The 19,430-nt window shown below is 43.2% G+C and overlaps 2 protein-coding genes across 2 annotated transcripts in view; both read left to right on the top strand.

Annotated features, from left to right (window-relative positions):
* Positions 1-4,612: 4,612 nt before the first annotated feature.
* Positions 4,613-8,983, top strand: LOC311028604 (patched domain-containing protein 3-like; the record flags this gene model as incomplete). Its single annotated transcript, XM_084033272.1, has 4 exons — positions 4,613-5,329; positions 6,012-6,133; positions 7,106-7,251; positions 7,413-8,983. 4 exons carry the CDS (start codon positions 4,613-4,615, stop codon positions 8,981-8,983), a joined length of 2,556 nt encoding a protein of 851 aa, XP_083889398.1.
* Positions 8,984-12,840: 3,857 nt separating this feature from the next.
* gpr158a (G protein-coupled receptor 158a) overlaps positions 12,841-19,430 on the top strand; it is a 56,320-nt gene continuing 49,730 nt past the window's right edge. Inside the window, exon 1 of the mRNA XM_084034078.1 lies at positions 12,841-14,013. Within this exon, the coding sequence (XP_083890204.1) occupies positions 13,136-14,013 (878 nt within the window). The 5' untranslated portion in view covers positions 12,841-13,135. The remainder of the gene's footprint in view (positions 14,014-19,430) is intronic.

The raw sequence follows: 19,430 nt of genomic DNA, 5'->3' as shown, positions 1-19,430 counted from the left end.
GAGCTCTAAACTCTATACAAGCCTATTGATTATGCAACATTTCTTTACATCATTATCCAGAGCCGCGGCCCACTAGATGGGGATGTCTACCTCCTGGCTGCTGCAGTAACAGTGTATGTGTGCTGCTGTAGGGAGAATTAATTACTGGCAGAAGTCAGAAGGTCAAATAAACTAGTAAATAATGATGTAAAATCAATATGTGCAGTCGGGGAGATAATCATTTTAAAGTAAAGTGCCTTCTTGTACATTTTATTGTGACAACACACATTTGCTGTGCCTTTCTTGTCTGATTATATAACGAATCTTTTATACTCCTCATCCTCGTTCTTATTACTGGAACGTCTGCTGATGTGAGGACAGATGAGGGACTGGGTCTTACAGTGTTATTAAAATACAGCTAATGAATTGATCTCCACAGTCCACTAATTGCCAGGGGAAGCTAAAGCAGCGCTCATACTCATCCAATCAGTGTCCACGGACTCATTAATACCTTCCTGAAGGTAGACAGGGTTGTGTTTTTCATTAAAAAAACCCAACCTTTTGAACCGTTCTGTACTCTTTCATGTTCTTTTCTGCTGCATTCAGGTGCATGTTCTTTAATGAGGTGGTTTTATTTTCATCTCTTGACAATAACACAATTAGAGCACAATTTTTTGCACACAATAATGCTTGACTGGAGGAAGTGGCTCAACTTCCAACTTCAACAACTAGAACAGGCATTGAAGGTTTTTAAAAATAAATATATAAACCCAGGAATACCTGTCACATTTCATTTTGTTTGACTAACGCAGGAAATCAACCCAAACCGTTATGTTATAGATGTTATATTTTGACTGATTTATTAAAAGCTGTTTTAATTGGTCAATGTTGTGCTTTCCTGTGGCTATCAGTCCAGTCAATCCCGGCGCTGCCTCAGCAGAGAGGAGGGAGAGAAGTTTCATAGATCTTCTGGATTGCTTATGACTGCAGCTGTTAAAATAGATGGAAAGTCAGGCCAGATTTGACAAAGCACTTTGCCAGCATGCCCTCTGATCTGGATCGCTGTCTCTGAGAGTCTTTGCCAGAACTGAGAAGGAAAGTGTTTTTTCTTCACTTTATTTTTAGCTTGTAGCATATGTACTTGTATGGTTTTGTGGCAGAAAAGGAATTGACGCATCGCACATATACTCTCTTGCCATTGGCTCTTGATCTGTTGCCACAAAGTTGCCAACAAGGGGGCTGCACAATTAGTGATGAAGACTTAACAGGTTATAAAAGCAGAAAAAAAACATAGTTTTCCTACACAAAATTATGTACATTATATATATTATATATATGTGCTCCCTCTTTCTGTCTTCCTTCCCTCTGTGTCTGTGGTTTGCTTCTCTGGGAGCATTGGCCATATTAATCAAGCTGCTTGGCAGGTGAATGTGAGGAATGGGTGAGTAAAGTGTCTGAGGGGGGAGGAGGATCGTGTGTGTGTGTGTGTGTGTGTGTGGCGCGAGGGGAAAGAGAACCAGCTGTTGCTCAGCAGCACCTAGTGGCCCACGGCTGGGTGAGCAGGGATAATTGCAGGTAGCAGCCTGTTTCCATCTCCTTAATGTGAACCTGTGGCATAATGGAAACTGCTCTTTCACTGTGGAAGGAAATAGAAAGGAGAGAGGAGGAAATGAACGCATCGGTAGCAGTTTGGAAAGAAGGTCCGGTGCTGAAGGCATGTTGAGCTGTTGATAAACTTGGCATCACTTTGGTTTACAAATGTGGTCTCGTGATGGATGAGAAGAAAACTTGAAATAGTTGGATTTCATATGATTTTTTTTGCCTACTTTAATTTATTTTAAATGAGTAGAAAGCAGATCTCCTACAGGTGTGTGACCACTGCTGTAACTTTGATTGAACAGTTTAGGGGAAGTGGGTTGATGTCATGTCTTATAGAAAATAGAAAATAAGATAATAGTCATATTATCCTCTGTTGGTATGATTGAGGTCCTCATCCAATTATGTTAAATACTGTGTGAAAATGTCTTTAATGTGCCATAATGTGTTTTGTAAGCGACTTTTCTAAACGTCCCCATTGAGAAAGTGAATTGGATGAAAGCGTCCTCAAAGAGACTCATTAGCATCGGTTTCAGTGGACTTGTTCTGTTCCTTGGTGGTTTCAAAACATTCTATTTCAGAGGCTTTCCCCCTCCTGCCAAGAATAAAACCCACGAGGGGAACTCAGAATCTTTGTCCGTGTTGGCACCAGAAATCGCCACTTTTTTTATAAACGCTGGCATGAAACGCTGGCACCAAACTTCCCTTCTGAAGTGGAGGTAAAACACTCGCCCACCACCGCAGAGACCTGAGTTAAAGTCTTGGCAGCATCGCGTCTGTCTTGGCTAAGGCGCTTTGACACGCACGAATGGGAGTCTTTGAGTGGGAAGCCAGTGAGGGATCATGTCCTGGTCCAAGTTATAAAGGGTTAAACGTACACTCTAAATCTATTTACTCTCATTTGTAATTAATGTGTTATAATGTTTGAACTCTTGAACTGACCTTCACAAATGGTCTAACAATCTAATAATTTGTTTAATTTATTGCATTGTCATTCGATTTTACTGCACTTGCCATAAAAGGTCTGCTTCCTGCTATCTTCAATCTGCACTTTGGTATGTTCGTGATTTCTGTCAAGACCCCATTTACACTTCACAGATAACTTGCTAGATTATTAACACGACCTGAAGCGTCGCGACAGCGCATAACTTCACGGGTGGAGAGGTGGGGTTCCTCCTTAAGTCCCACTGACATCTCCACAGTTAAAGGCGGGGAAAAAAACTATTCAGATAACTGATAAACTGGACATCATGCTCATTTAAAATTACCCAGAAATTGAAGGCATTTCTGTGTCCATCTCCTTTCCCAGCATCTTGAATCTGCACTCATTCCTGGCTGATTCGGGTACTTATGTAACATAAAGTATGTTTAAACACGGTCTTGCAGAGATATTGTGACCTTACGACCTTTTGCTATGAAAGGATGCTTGTTCCTGTTCCCAAAAAAATAAAATAATAATCGGATCGGATTTGCCAACGCGATGAGAACAGTGTGGGTGTGTGTGTGTGTGTGTGCCTCTTTCTGTGTTATTGCACAGCCAAGTGTTTTTCTCTGTGATTTCTTTCTGGAAGCAGGCGCCAACACATCTCAACGCCGTGTTCACCCGAGGCTTCCCCGCTAATTACCTAGGACATTGATTCGCACCCCGCCATACCCCTGTGAGGAAGAGGAGTAGGAGAGAAAATGGAGGGAGCTTTGCCACCGCGAGATGATTGTCATTGGATTGAAGTCATTTGCATTTTGATGCAAACTCAGCGCAGGCAACAATAAACCCTGCCGCTGCCTATCTGGTGTTAACAGGCTTTGATAAGCGACACAAGACAGAAAGCAGTGATTCGATTCAAGGTGAACTAAATAACTGAAGGCTCCTGAAACAGATTACATTTAACTGATGCCCCCATCAGAGCTTCTAGCGACGGCGTGCCGGGATCTTCTCCCCGGCGCGATGAAGGAATCCATTTCTCACTCGGAGAATGAGAAATCAATGACCCCCCGAGATGGATCTGTGTGAAATGAGATGTGAGCGTGGTCTCGGGGGACTCGCCGGGGCCTCGGATTGACGTCTGAGTGACGGTGGGTTAACTGGCAGGGAAGGCCGAGTGACTCAGAGGCGTGAAACTGACCTTCCCGGACCCCGTGTTGAGGGTGGGGTTGATACATGTAGGCCGGATGTTGCTGGATTCCCAAGGTATCCCTGTAATTGACCATCTGCTGAGTCCCAGACCCCTAATGGAGAGCTTGCAGGAAGGCCTGCACCAGAAGTTAGCAACGCACTGGCTCCCTCGACACAAAGCCAATGGGATTTTTCTATTGGATTTTAAATTATTATTGCAGAAAAAAAGCTATTTATAAAATGAACGTGTCTTTTTTGGGTCATAGCAATCTTTGAAAGCTTTATCGTAGGCAGCTGGACTTGCTTTATGTTCATGAACCAGAGAAGTTTTTTAAGACACGTAATACTTCAAAATTCACAATGTTACATCTTGTGTTAACAAAAAAAAAGAAAAAAAAAGAAAACCATTGAACCGGAAGTGGGAAAATGCTGACTCATTTACTCATTCCTGCTGTGGAGTTGGCTAATAATGTCTGCCACTTACGTTTCACAGTAGCTGAACTTGTGAAACACAGACCAGAAGATTCTCAATGTTATTTACCTTCTTATGATGGCAGTATTCATGCAAAGTTACCTTGTTTTCACTCTGATTTAGTTATAAAGTTACTTATTGATGGCAGGCCCGTGAATACTTGCGTCATAAAGTGATAAAAAGCTTCACTGTAGGTCACGTTTTTGCCCGGGAAATCTTATCATTTCTTGGTTTCTCTGACCTAAATGGTCTGTGAAGGGTTATCTCATTCCTCCCGTATCATTTTACGGCCTTAAGAAGCAGATTTCCAGTAACATTCTCACCCTGTTTTCCCTTCCTGGTAGAAGATTTATTGGCTGAAGAAACGAGGTGTGTAAAGAGCTATAATCTGCACAGCCTTTATAAGGATGGGATTCCTCCACATCTGAGCTAAATGTGCTTTAAGTCTGAAGATGGGCTGCAGACGCACAGACTGCCTGGCGAAGCCTCTGTCGGGCCTTTTTGAAAAACTGGGCTCTCTCGTGGGCTCCTGTCCTTTTTATTTCTTTGTGATTCCTCTCATACTCTCAGCGGCGCTCAGCGGAGGCTTCTCTTTCCTCAAAGACAGGGAGGACAATGACTTTGAGCGGCAGTTCACGCCCAGGAAGGGACCCTCGAAGGTGACGCGGGCTTTTGTCAGGGAACACTTCCCCTACAACGACTCCATGTTTTCACAGGACAGGTTGTACGACAAGGGCAACTTCGCATCCGTCATTGCTGCGTCAACCAACTCCAATATACTCGCCAACCCTGCCTTTGAGGACATCCTCAGACTCAATGACAAGATCCTTAACATCACTGTGCACAACGGGGGGCTGGGATTCAAGGAGCTGTGTGCAAAAGCCGACGGAGGATGCGTCTCAAACGTCCACCTGGAAATGCTGGGCGCTGATGGAACCGATCAAACGGGCATCAGCTTCCCCGTCCACACGCTCGGATCCAGTTCAGTGTTCCTGGGCAACGTGCTCGGCGGGGTGATCACAGACGCCAACGGCTCAGTCACAAGTGCTCAGGCTATAAAACTCTTGTACTACTTAGATAACGAGGAGGACACCGCTAACGCCTCCAAATTATGGCTCCGAGGATTTAAAAGACTGTTATCAGAAGAGACAGGCAGCGAGCACATCGACGTACGTGTCACACCACTTTCTCACACACTCTTCGGTATTTGCTAGTGAGCGTGTCTTTGTTTTAATTAGTGTGCAACAATCATTATTTGATTAGCATTCATTGATTAACAACTACAGCTCCCATGAGGCTTTGTTTAAGATTTCCAGTGAGAATGATTTTGTTGCACAATAGTATATTTTTGTTATTGTGTTGAGGAAGAGCTTCTTTCTAGATAGTTGTGTTTTAGGGCGAACATCAAAGTGGAATAATGCCAGTTTTCAGCCTCACCGGACCACAATGCAATGCGTCGACAATACTTGTGAACAGCCGTTTTTGACTGAATGCTTTGTTTGATGGCTTTTGCTCTCTGCACCCACACATGTACATGACAATATGAATACAAGGCATTTCAGTGAAAGTCATTCTGGGAGTTGTAGTTCACAAACTTTTGAGCTTTTGAGGCATGGATTGAAACACTTGCGAAACACATTTCACAAAATAAAGGTAGATTCCTTTTCTCATAGCTGAACAAGAAGTAGATGGGTTTTCTAAACACATTAGTTACAGCCTGCCTTCCTTTTCAGATAATGTGCTTGGCAAGGTGACTGACACACTGCTTCCATTGTGTTGAAATCCAAGCTGCGTCGCCACGCTGGCTGTCGTGACGTCTGTGTGTTAACAGCGTTTTCCGATGTACTCTAGGTGGCTTACTACACCTCCAAGTCCAGGCAGGAGGAGATTGACAGTCACACAACAGATGGCTTCCCTTTATTCCTCATCACTTATGCCTTGGCCATCACCTTCTCTGTGATATCCTGCCTGAGGTAAGAAGTGATCAGAGGTCACATGACTCCAGCATTGCTGCGCCCAAAGCAGATTTATTGCAATTTAAGAATGCTAATTTTGACTTAAAATTAAGTGTTGCTAACACGTCTGTACCAGCTGCATTGTGATCACACGCCTGCTAATTTAATACAATCCATTCAAAAGAATTACACAATCATTCCGCCGTTGAACAATATTCAAACGTGAAGCTTTTTATTACACCATTAAAGTTGATTGCAGGGCTCGTACTTCATTGTTTTGTTTTTCCCAGTTTTTATTGCTGTGAATCAAAATTTGATGACTGTGTAACTTTTGAAAGAGGAAATAACACGTTCAACCTCTTAAAAAATAAAATAAAATACGGAGCCAGGGGGAGGTGGCAATAGTGAAAGGGAAAAGTGACAGTCGGGGTGTGTAACTATGGTAACCGGGCAAATGTCTTCTCAACGGTGTTAGCTGTGCTGAAATAAATGATGAACATCTTTGACAAAGATCTTGTTTTCTCTACAATATTAGTTCATATTCATAAAAGAACACAGAATTAACATAAAGAAACTTTTCTCTACCTTTCAATGGCCCAGATAGACAGTCACAAATAAATGTGTTGAATGTATATCCTTCTTTAAATGTTTGCAAAGCTGATTTTCCTTTAAAGTTAAAAACATCAGAGAACCTTTTACCTTTAGTTCATTGCTTATCTTGCTGCGGTTATATACAGCTGGAGTGCTGGCTGTGGCAGCACAAAGTGACATCACTGCTGTTATTTGTCAATGTCTTGCTACAAGATTTACCGTCAAACATTTCCCACTACATGTGCACATGTTAGCGCTTGTTGCTATTGTGAGGCTACTCAAGTTGTTCAAGAGGAAGTGTGGTAAAAAATGGACCTTGCTTTCAGTGTATTTGTATTTTAATAACTGCAAGATTTTGATTGCTACACCAACAACACTCTCCCTGTACCTCCTTGACAGATTGGACAATGTGAGGAACAAGGTGTGGGTGGCCGTCTTCGGCGTCTTCTCCTCGAGCCTGGCTGTTCTCTCTTCCTTTGGCTTGCTGCTTTACATCGGAGTGCCATTTGTTATTACAGTCGCAAACTCTCCTTTCCTGATACTCGGTGAGAGAAAAAGCACACTTTAAAACGGACAATGTCAAATATCTCTATGGATTTTAATCGCTTCATATATGTTAAGGCATGTTAGCAGTTCGTGTTTTACAACTATTTTATGTTTTATGGTAAAAATCTAATGTTTCAAGCCTTCGTCATCATTTCTGCAGGAATCGGCCTCAACAACATGTTCATAATGGTGTCCGACTGGCAGCACACCAACGTGAACGACCCCGTGCCGAAGCGGATGGCTCACTCTTACAAAGAAGCCATCATGTCCATCACCATCACCGCCCTGACCGACATCCTCAAGTTCTCCATCGGCGTCGTGTCCGACTTCCCGTCGGTGCAGTCGTTCTGCCTGTACACCATCGCCTCCATCGTCTTCAGCTACATCTACACCATCACCTTCTTCGGAGCCTTCCTGGCTCTGAATGGGAGGCGAGAAGCCAGCAACAGGCACTGGCTGACCTGCAGGAAAATACCATCAGACAATGGGGATCATCATTCTGACATATATAACATCTGTTGCGTGGGAGGCGACTATGATAAGAACACTGGAGCAGAGAAAAAACAACCGGCGAGTAATTTCTTTCAGGATTACTACGGTCCGTTTTTGATCAAACCCTTTGTCAAGGGAGCTGTAATCTGCCTTTATATGGTATATTTAGGCTTGAGTATTTATGGATGTTTCCACGTACAACAAGGGATTGAGCTCTATGATCTGGCAGCTGATAACTCTCACGTTACCAGATTCAATACGAAGGACAGGCAGTATTTCTCTGATTACGGTCCATCTGTGATGGTCATTGTGGGTGAGGAGTTCCCATATTGGGATGAAACCAAAAGGCACCAACTTCAGGGATGCATAGAGGACTTTAAAAAGCTCCAGTTTGTAGACGAAGACGTGTCTACATCCTGGCTGGACTCGTATTTGTCATACGGACAAGAAAGACACTTGAATCTTAGCGATAAAGATGTTTTTCTCAAAAATCTATCTCCCTTTTTTAGTGTATTTCCTTTTTTCAAGCAAGACGTGAGCCTGGCCGGGGATGCCGTCCCTGCATCCCGGCTCTTCATCCAGACCGTCCAAATCGCCAATGCCAGCATGGAGATTCACATGCTCGCAGGTCTTAAAGCCACCGCAGGCAGATGCCACGTGGCGTCTTTATTGGCCTATAACCAGGTGTTCATCTTCTACGACCAGTACAGCGTCGTCGTCAGCAGCACGGTGAAAAACGTCGGCGTGATCACAGCTGTGATGTTGGTCGTCTCTCTCCTGCTGATCCCAGACCCCCTCTGCTCATTATGGGTGACTGCTTCCATTGGCTCAGTGACGGCGGGGGTGACTGGTTTCATGGCGCTGTGGGACGTCAGCCTCGACTCCATATCCATGATCATTTTCACCGTCTGCATCGGCTTCACCGTCGACTTCTCGGCCCACGTGTCGTACGCCTTCGTCTCCAGCAAGAGGGCGAGTCCCGACGACAAGGCCGTGGACGCCCTCTCCTGTTTAGGCTACCCCATACTACAGGGAGCCCTGTCCACCATTTTAGGGGTGTCAGTGTTGGCACTGTCTGAGTTTCACACGTTCAGAACTTTTTTTAAGATCTTCTTCCTGGTCATGTTCATCGGGATGCTTCACGGCCTCATTTTCATTCCAGTAGTTCTGACACTGATGACGTGCAGATCTGAAAAAAAACAAAGTAAAGACAAGTGTTTGAAAGTCAGCAAACTATGACCACAGTTACACTGTGATAAGGTAAGCATATTTAGTGGGTATATTTTATTGTAGATTAAAGGCATCCCAAAACATTTTATTTGAAAGTGATTGTGAAGTCATTATTTGAATGAAAAAATAAACTGAATGTATCTATATTACCTATAAATAGCAAATAACATCTCTCGTTAAGTGAGACCTTTTGCCAAAAATATTAACAAAAGAATATAATATAGAATATAGAATATGAAGTTAATGTGTGCTTTATTTGCTGTGTTATTTATTTTGTTGTCTTTTTCTTTATGAATGAGCTTTTTCAGTGATTTTCTAAATAGCTATTTTTGTATTTTTGCTGTATAACGGTAATGTAATCATAGTTAATTGTAGTTTGTGTTTCAATAAACCAAATTTTCTCTGTTTACTATTTTACGATTTATACATGACAATAAAGTCTTCTGTCAATGGAAACCAGCTGTTTAATACAATCACTCTAGCAATAAATGAATTCATTTATATGCCGGGCTGCAAGTTCATCAACATCACGGCATTGATTAAAATTCAATGCACCTTCCCAGACGTTTCAGAATAGATCATTAGAAGAGCACATTAAAAAACATTGTGTTTTCATGCATCAATTTTGAGATTTTGCTTCCATAACATCTCCTCAAGAAAACACATTTAGGTGTTTATTTTACTACATTTTGTCTATTTGTCCATTTTTTCTGTAGATTTCTCATAAATTGGTGGATAATGCCTCATTTGCATATTATAACATACATTTTCACAAAGGTTTTAATGCAAGAGGTATTAAGTTAATGTAAGAAATCAGCTGGGGAAGTTTCATAGCTGTGAGTTAAATATTCTACCCTAAAGGCTAAAAACACTGCTAATGACTCAACTAGTCTCTAAAAGACTATATAATATAAACGGTTCCATTTTATTTGGGACAATTTTATAGTGGCTTTTCTTTCATTGGCAGCAGCGGGAACAATTGATCATCGTCCAGTGATTTGTTTTTGCGATGGAATGAAACACTTCAATGTCACAATGGTGACTGACATGGGTATTATAAATAAAACTGGCACCGGATTACAGTTGGGTTCCAATTTAGAGGTGAATCGCTGATCCCGGAGCAGTGTGATGGCTTTGGTTCTCCTCGAAGAACACACATACAAAGGTCATTTCAACATGTCATTTCAACATATTACAGTGATGTAACTCAATAATGGCTGCAATCGGTGCCCTGAAGCAGTAGGACATTGAACACGTTACAGCTCACATCTTCACCAATAACCCTGTAAAACGTGTTCTGTAGGGCAGGAGAAAAGACTTCCCCCTTTAGGTAGGTCCTATTTTCAAATGTTGCATTAATCAAAACAGCATGTAATTAAGCTGAACCACCATTTCTCAGGAAGCGGTGATGATGACATTTCATAAGTCTCCAAGTGGCAGCACATTAACATTAAGAACCCACCGCCCATGCAGATGGTTCACACCTCCTATGAAGGTGCTATGTCCACCTTCGTCACTGTCATCGTCACCATGACTGAAGTAGGATTTTCTTTTTTTTTCTCCTGTACTGCTTGAATTTGCCTCTCTGCAGCATTATGGTAGTAAGAGAGGGACAAGATGTTTCTCTTAGAGGTAGGAAACGATAGAGGAACATGTCGGAGTGGGAATTTTTAAATATAATTTTATACATCCTATTTCAACCCTTAAAAATTGTATCGTTATTTAGTGAAAATTTTAATTTTTACAATTTCCCCCCCTGTGTGTGAAGCAACTTGATATTTTGTTTGTATCTTAAAGTGTGCTATATAATTAAATGTATTATTATTATGATTATTAAGTTGAAGGTGTAGGCTGGAGCAATGTGTAGGATCTATGGGAAGAATATAATGTTAATAAGTATATTTTCTTTAGTGATAATCACCTGAAAAAACAAATCGTTGGCATGAATGAGCTATTTACATAGACAGAGTCCGCCATGTGGTGCGACCATGTTTCTACGGTAGCCCTGAACGGACAAACCAATCACAAGCCCTAGAGGAGGGCCACACACTTTTTTGCTTTGACCATTTCACGCTTGGCACACGGGAGGAGTTTCAGCTGGTTGCATTCTGCAACCTCACCTATAGATGCCCCCAAATCCTGCACACTGCACCTTTAACAAGGAAGTTGACATTCATGCTGGCATCTAATCATTTAACCCGGATGATTAAATACAGTCAAACTGATATGAATGTGGAGCACAGCTCAAGGACAAAGACTGTTCTGACACACCGACCAAAAGCTGCACAGGATCACGCAAAATTATTTTCTGTCTAGTTGCACATTAATGGCAGCTGCTAGATTTCCCAGAATTTGCTTGAAGATGCCCAGATTTCGAGTTAGGACAAGCAACTCTCAGATGAAGCTGTATGTAGGTTGGGCATGAAAATCCAGGAGGTCTTCAGGTACCAACTCCCAGCATCCCCGGTGGCCCACGCCGCACACAGGTTGGCTCCCAGCTCTGTCACCTTCCGTCACGCCTGTCTTCCTCTCCCTCCTTCCGAGACGAGATGCCTCTAGCCCACACAGCGTGACGTGACATGCCCCTACACCCAGGAGGGAGAGAGGGAGAGGGAGCGGCTTGAACTGATAAGAAAGAGAGAGGCTGATAGATTGGTGACGAGGTAAAGAAATGGATCGGACCCCTTATCAAAACTTTAAAACTTCATCTTGCATATTATGGCCAAATGTATGTGGACACATATGGCTTTTCACAATATTTTGAAGCCAGTGCTGCAGGGATAAATTCCCATTTAGCCACAAGTACACTGGTGAAGTTGACCTGGTCATTATGGTGAAATATTCCTTTAAAGGCCCCGATAAAGTTTTTTTCTTTTAGCTCCTTCCCCAGTGTAATGAGATATGACATGAACTCAAGACAAAGTTACAACAGATTAGTATTTTGGATAAAGATATTTCTAATTCCTGTGTTTTGGGTTCACTTCATTGCCTTGCAGTGGATGGAGCTCATTGGAGAAAAAAAAACGTTGATTCATGCTTATTATGTAATTAATATTAATGATTCATAAATATTTCCATTTGATAGGTTTAGCCTTTCCCAAGAAGTAAAGGCAGGGGTTTCCACAGATCGTTGGTGATTCGTTGTATTATCTTTCATCCATCTTCCCAACTTACTTTTATTTCCCGTTTTGTACCTATTTCCCATTTGTTGGGCTAGTGTAGTCAAACACTCAACATTGAGATTTGGAGGTATTTATATTTGAAAAAGAAAATAATGAATGTTCATTATTTCAACTTGAAATGAAAGCTGACATAATTAAGCATTCATTTTTTTTTTTTTTTTTTTTTTACACTGATCATCAATAAAAACTGCCAAAGTGAAAACAAATCAATCGATCTGTGTTTAACGTGTTTAATTTCGACAAATGAACTGCCTTCATGTGTTTCAGCACCGGACAGCTCCCTCACCGCTCCACCGAACACCGCGCCGTGATTGACGGAAGAGGCGACCAAACGCCGATCACTGGCGCTTCTGGAGCCCGGCGAGATGATGAGGCAGACGGGCTTTAAGGGCGCGCGGCTCCCCGTGTGTCTCTCCGCGGCTTTGGCAGGCCTACTTAATGCATGTTGTGGTCGGAAGAGGGCGGAGTGCGTTTGTCATCCAAGTGAGGAGCTCCCTGACTCGGCGCCTCCTCAAAAAAATATATAAATATAATAATAACCTGCCCACTTTTTTTTTTTTTTTTACCCCTCCCTCCCTCCTCGTTTTGATTCAGTCTGTGTAGCCTGCACGCAGAGGGAGAACGTTCGCCGCACAGCGAAGCAAGACAGTCTTGTCTACAGTGTGAGAAGGAGAGAGAGAGGTGGGGGGGCAACAGCTGCAAGCGGATACTCAACATCAACAAGCTGTATGAGGCATCTGTAAAAGAAGAAGAAGGGATTCAGCGAGGGGATTCCTCCCGTTTCCCCCCCGCTTCTGCTTTTGTGATCTGAAGATCAGAGGCGTGGAAGATCGCAAGAATACTACAATTTGGTGAAGCGATGGTTTAGCGGAGCAATTTTGGTAGATTTTTTTTTTTTTTTTTTTTACTGCACGCCCGCCCAGCGACACTGTTATTCCGAGCAGAAAAACATCTGTGGACGCTTTTTCTGGAGGGGGAGATGGCTGTTTTCCGGCTGTCGCTGCTGCTGCAAGTGGGCTTTGTGATCGGATCGAACCATAAATACGCGGAATGGTCCGCGCGCGGGGACGATGTCGGAGCACGGGGGGCGATTCACGGCGCTCAGACGCACCGTCGGCAGCTGGCGCATCTCCGCGCGCCTCAGCATCCTCGCGCGGAGACGGCGGGGCTGCCGCAGAAAATAGGGGAGCATCTCCCCAGGGTGGTCACGGCGTTTCTTCACACGGGGGACTCGACCACCCTGAAGCACGCCAACTGCTCGCGGAGGTACGAGCTCACCTCTCTGCGGGGAAGGTCACGCGCCACCCCGCATCACTCCATGAGCGGCGTGCTGGACACGGTGCTGCACGCCACAAACTTCCTCAACATGATCTTGCAAGCCAACAGGTCCAGGGAGCAGAGTCTCCGGCGAGACATCGAGTGGTACCATGCCTTGGTGCGGAGTATACTGGAGGGAGACGCGAAGATCCACCGGGCGCTCGTCACTTTTAGCGCGGACTCGTCCGCGGCGGGGCCCTCGGTGCTTCTCCAAGCCACCAGGACCGGCGGAGAGATAGTTCTCCAAGACCTCTCCGGCGTGGCGCATCACCATCTGCACAACCGCACGGCAGACACAGAGTGGTACCACGATGTCAAAGACAGGAAGAAGCCCAGTTTCCATAAGAGGGTGCTGAGCCAAGATTTTAAATCGCTCGACAATTCTTTGAGAAGAGGAGAGAGTTTTATCCCGGACAAGACGCACGTCAAATGGTCTGCGCCCTACCTGGAGTGTGAAAATGGGAATTTTGTTCCCCGTTGGCTTCTGACCTTATCAGCTGCTTTCTATGGCCTGAAGCCCAACCTGGCTCCCGAATTCAGGTAGGCACATAGATGGTTGACACCTGATCAGTGGTGCTGGTAACCAATAGAGCTGCTAAACAACAGCACACTTGTCCTTAAAAGTCTCCATTAAGCTTGTATTTCTTCACTTGTATTATAAGATGTATGTGGCAACCTGCAGGTGAATTCAGGAGGGTTAAACCATCTCCAATCCCCTGCACACAAACCTACCTCATACCTGCTTCCTCCCCAAACATACCGCAGCTTCCTACTGGCCTGCCTCCTGTTATACCAAGGGGGGTTTCTCCTCTCCTCCAGTCTGACAAGGCAGTGGGATGCTAAAAATAACTCTGGATGTTACTGGATGTAGCAGTGGTGGAAACCTCTGGCTACAGGCCCTAATTCATTTTTCAAAAAAAACTTGCTGCATGCTTTACTACTCAGGAAATGTCTTGTGCCCTTTTTCTTTTGGGAGCTGCTGAATCTGAGTCAGAACCTTTCTGAGATGAGAGACGAATGATTAGCAGATGAAGAAATGTCTGACGTTTGGGTGCTTTGTACAAGCCATGTCCTGAGGCCACCTCTGCTGCAGCCTGCTTGTGTAATGTGCCATGTTTATGCCACCGGTCCCTGATATGTGGTGGATTAATCAAGTGTTACGGCTCCATTATGATCCTGACCAACATCTTCCCAATGAATATTTAATCCAGATCACTAGTTGTGTGTACGGCCTTCGATGAATCCTTAATTGATACACTGGAGTCGCTCACAGGCAGATTGCAAATGAGTCGAAACCTGCAGTGATTATAGGCTGCTAAAAGAGGCTATAAGCTACCTGGTGGAGACTAAAGCCTCTCAGAGCAGCTTCACACTTCACACTGAAGCTATCTGATAACAGCTCGTACACTCAGCTGATGCACAGTCAGAACTCCGGTTTATTTGTGAGGCCAAATGCTTTCAGATTTTGTTGGATAGTCACAGATTTGACCAAAGAAATGTGTTAAAAATTGAATTTTTCCTACCATGGCCAAGGGGGCTGTTGTGTTGGCCATTTTTCCACCTTTCAAGGCCTGCTCCATGAGATGGAAGGTGTGACATGCGTGGGTGTTTGGTATTGTTTAATGTCCCTGGAGAATGGTCTGTTCAGCTGCACTGAAAGTAACCCCCCGCTGTGCTTCAAGGAGCAGCAGAGCGACATCCATTCATGAATATGTTTTCCTGACACGGGGGGGGGGGGGGGGGGGGAATTTGTGTGAGGCACCAATCCAGGAAAAGGACATTTCCACATGATTGCACTTTATGATCATTCAGAGTAACCTCACTGTAATTATGCAGTTGGATGTGCTTAAATATCTTCTTGTAGAACTATTCAAATTCTTTCTCCAGTCTTGATGCTAAGCTGAGCTAAGAAAGCTCCATTAGCGCATATAAATGAGAATGGTATTGACCTTCTCATCTCATTCTCATCAATTAAGAGAATAAGGTCCCAAAGTGTTGAAATATTTCTTAAATTATAAAGACAAGCTGTCAGTCACAAGTCCGTCATCAGGACAAATGTATGACAAAAGGGAATCTCAAATGTTATCATGATATCAAATTGTGCATGCCAATGGTTTTTCATGCAAGGGCACATGGGATATGCAGTTCACAATCACAGTTCCTGAATTGGAAATACACGGGACAGATAGAGAAGGCAATAACGGGAAACAAATGATTAGAAATAAATTTAATGTGAAAATAAAAGATAAGGGAGTGATTCTCTGGAAAGTTCATATAAAGTGCAATTTCTATCTATCTGAATATATCTATAGATATCTATATAATATATATCAAAGGAACCCTCTCATGTGTTAAATATGAAGCTACCACTAGCAGTCGGTTAGCTTAGCTTAGCATTAGGACTGGAAACAGGAGGGAAACAGTTAGTTTGGTTTTGAAAGTCCCTATACTCCTCGCCAAGATAGTTTGCTACAATAATCTTCCTTTAATCCACAATTTGTCATTTTTATACTTTGGTTTATATGGATTTAACATAGTCGTTCCAGCCGTTTCCAGTCTTTAAGCCTCGTGCAGCCTATTGATTTCTGAGCTAACTCTTTACAGGACAGCAAATCATTAGGAATTGGCGGCATCTAGTGGTGAGGTTGCAGAATGTAACAAACTGAAGCTTCTAGCGCGTGCCGAGCATGTGGGGGAAATATGGTGCATTGGAGCCATCTACATACTCAATAATACTGTATTCCAGTTGTGCCTGTAGATTCCCCTAAATGCTGCACACTGTACCTTTAATGACCGACACGCCGCTTTCACATCTGATGACGCCATTTATTTCTGTCTTATTGATGCTCTGTGAAAATTCAAGAATTCTGTGGGCATTCATTGGAGAATACTGCCATGCAGTTGTACTGCCATGTAATTGAAAAATGCCTTAAAACCTCACTTATCATAGCTTGATTTCTTTGCAATCCATCAGTCAGTCAGCTTTCCTCCTAATAAATTATCTAAAGACTTAATGTTGCAAATATTGAGGGTACAAAAAAGGCCATTCTCATGTCATTTTTGCCATGCATCATCCCTCTCTGAGTATGTTTCTTAACAGCCATCCTTCAGGCGCTCATATCAAAGTAGCAGGCGACTCATCTTGCATCCTCCCTGTACCTCAGCACCCTGCCAGATAAGAATGGAGGGGATACTATAACCGCCTCAGACATCAGCTCTCCTCCGCTTCCCCTCCAGATGAATACACAATCAATACAACAATGAATTAATAATGGAATATGTAGAACAACAACCCAGGGCCATCTTGATTCCAGCCTTTTTAAGGCTTCAGTCACTTCCTGTGTGGCATGATGATGTTGCAAGTCGCAAGGTGACTTATTTTGGCATATGGATGTAATAAAAAATGTTTGGCCGTTTTTTTCCTCTCCTCCCGTCTGTTTGGTGAATGCGCAGGTGCTAAACAACTAACACGACTTGTTAGAGCAGGAGTGTGTGGACATGTGTTTCGACCTGTTGTTTCTGCGAAGGTGTAAGAAGTCACACCTCTCACACTTCATCTCTTCTCTTGCCGTCTGTCTGTTAAGCTGCACTCGGAGGCACAGGGGAGGCAGCTTAGACCACACAGAACAGGACTGGCTGTTTCCAAGCGTGCAGTGTGCAAACTCTCCCTCTGTGTACGCGTGCACGCCATTGTTAGAGGCTGAGACATTCCTCAGGATGATACCAACCGTCCTAATTGGCAGATCACTCTCGCTTCAGACACAAACGCGTAACTACGCAGACACACACATGCAAAAGCTAGCTTGAACAAACACAGAGAAGGGGAAGAGAGGGAGGCGGTGGGTGTGTTAGGTGTTAGGTGTACGCACTCTTCAAACTCACCTTTCACAACACAGACCTTAATTGCTTTGAGTCTGAAGCTCAAGCAGCAGCACTATAATCAGGCAAACTAGCTGGAACTATCTAAGAAGTCAAACTAAACTGTGAAGAAATGTTTTTTTTCTTCCCCCCAGCACATTTCTCCAAAGGCCAAATAGGTTCTAATTAGATGACAGGATCGTCTTCGTTTACGCTTGGCTTAGCACCCCATTTTTGCTGTACAAGCAGCTAAAGTCTGGGTAGCCTGTGAGTGCTGTGGGACGCCCACCGGTCTGACAGAGTGGGAGGCCTCAGGCTCCAGGAGGAGCTGGCAGCATCTGCTTAGGTGGACAATGTCCAGAAACAATGAGGAAGGATACCCCACAATACCTGGGAACACAAATAATATAATACATGATGGTTAGCTGAGATGAAAGAGACAAAATGCACCCAAGGCAAAAATGAGTGGAGACTCTGAGCTAAGTATTTCAGAGCAGGAAGCTTTCTTTCCCGATAAAGATGTAAGAACGTTGAAAGTGCACCTGAGTCTAACCTTGTAGACAACCTGAAGCAAGCGGGGGTTAAAGATCCTAAGGTGCTCTGTCTCCCACTGCTGACGTCACTGGGACTCCGCTGCTCAGTAAGGCGACCTGTCAATACGATGCCCTCAGCCAGTAAATGTCAACGTTTCAGAAAACCCAACTACCAGGCCTTTCTGGCTTGCTCTAAGGAGATATTGTATCCCTAATAATACTGCTAATCATGGGAATATGTTTTTGATCCCATTACGGTGATGGAATTTGGTTGCCTCTCAAAGGATTTAAATCTGTAATATCATTACTGTAGGTTTATTCTTTACTAATCTGGAGCACAGATTATAGAGGCTTCAGAATGGGCAAGGAAGCGCTTCGTGGGACCAGAAAAAAACATTTGTAAAATTTGGAAAAAGGACGTTTAGCTACTTCCAGTATTTTGTTTTGTGGAGAAATTGTCTCCACAAAGAAATTTAGGAAATTCCCTGCTAATCCTCATCAAAATATATCACAGTAATAATAGAAGACAAGTACAAAAGGAAAATAGATGAGTTAAACAGAGTGTTTACAGCTTTAAGACATTTGATATTGAGTAAAAACAGTGCTGTAACCTTGCAGATATCTCTTTGTACTTGTACTTTGTACTTTTTCATTTAGTGTATCTTAATATAATATTTCTAGAGGGGTCATAAGAGTTTCTACTTGTTCTATCCTGCAGCTGTCGGAAATATTGAATGATTTTAAATTCAAGAATTTAAATGAAACATTTTTTCATTCAGAATTAAAGTGTTTAATTGGGGTGTAGCTTCTCACCAACTAGGTTACAGTCAGACTCTCATCATCTAACACTCCTTACAACTGTCATGTTTCCTTTGTCAGCAGTGACTTGTGGTTCGGTTGTCATAGGAATGCTTTTAATGACAAGAGTGTCATGAGTCCAGAAGTGCCAGCGCTAAAAAAAAAAGAGAAAAAATGTCCATATTCGCTTTCTGTGACATTCGCTTCGCCACAGGCGCTGTGTCTTTTTTTTGATTACCGGTGACAGAACTCAACAAAATGACCCAGGTCACACTCAAACGCTGGTAGACAAGCAGAATCCTGCCCGGCGGCTACACTCACATTAGCCTCTGCTCGTCCTGTCAGCTTAATGCATTTCCATCACATAAGAGACATTTTCCTTGGGCTGCACGGTTCATTGTGATTGTTCCATGACATAATGCACGAACTGTGCCCTTATAAAAGGCCAGCAATGTGTTCTTGTCAAGTTCATCTGAGCGTGCAAGTCATGTGGCTACATGAATAAGCTAAAGTATAATGTTTAAGTTTGTGCCAGTCTTCCATTCTCCGCTCCTTTATGTTATTCTTGATTTATCTGCACACAGTAACTGGAGACGTCAGAGCTCATTTATCTCGCTTCAGAAGAAACATCCGGATGCTCTTCATTCTTGTGCAAATATAGACAATAGAGAAAAAACACTCCTCCAGTATACAGATTAGAAATTGCCACATGAAGTCTTAAAATAGCTTTGCAGCCAGATCTGTATTTATATTTATATCCCTTTATTT

This window comes from Eutrigla gurnardus, assembly GCF_963514095.1.
Source record: "Eutrigla gurnardus genome assembly, chromosome: 18".
Classification (NCBI taxonomy): Eukaryota; Metazoa; Chordata; class Actinopteri; order Perciformes; family Triglidae; genus Eutrigla; species Eutrigla gurnardus.
Note: the sequence above shows the minus strand (reverse complement) of the source record. Positions and strands in the feature narration are given on the sequence as shown.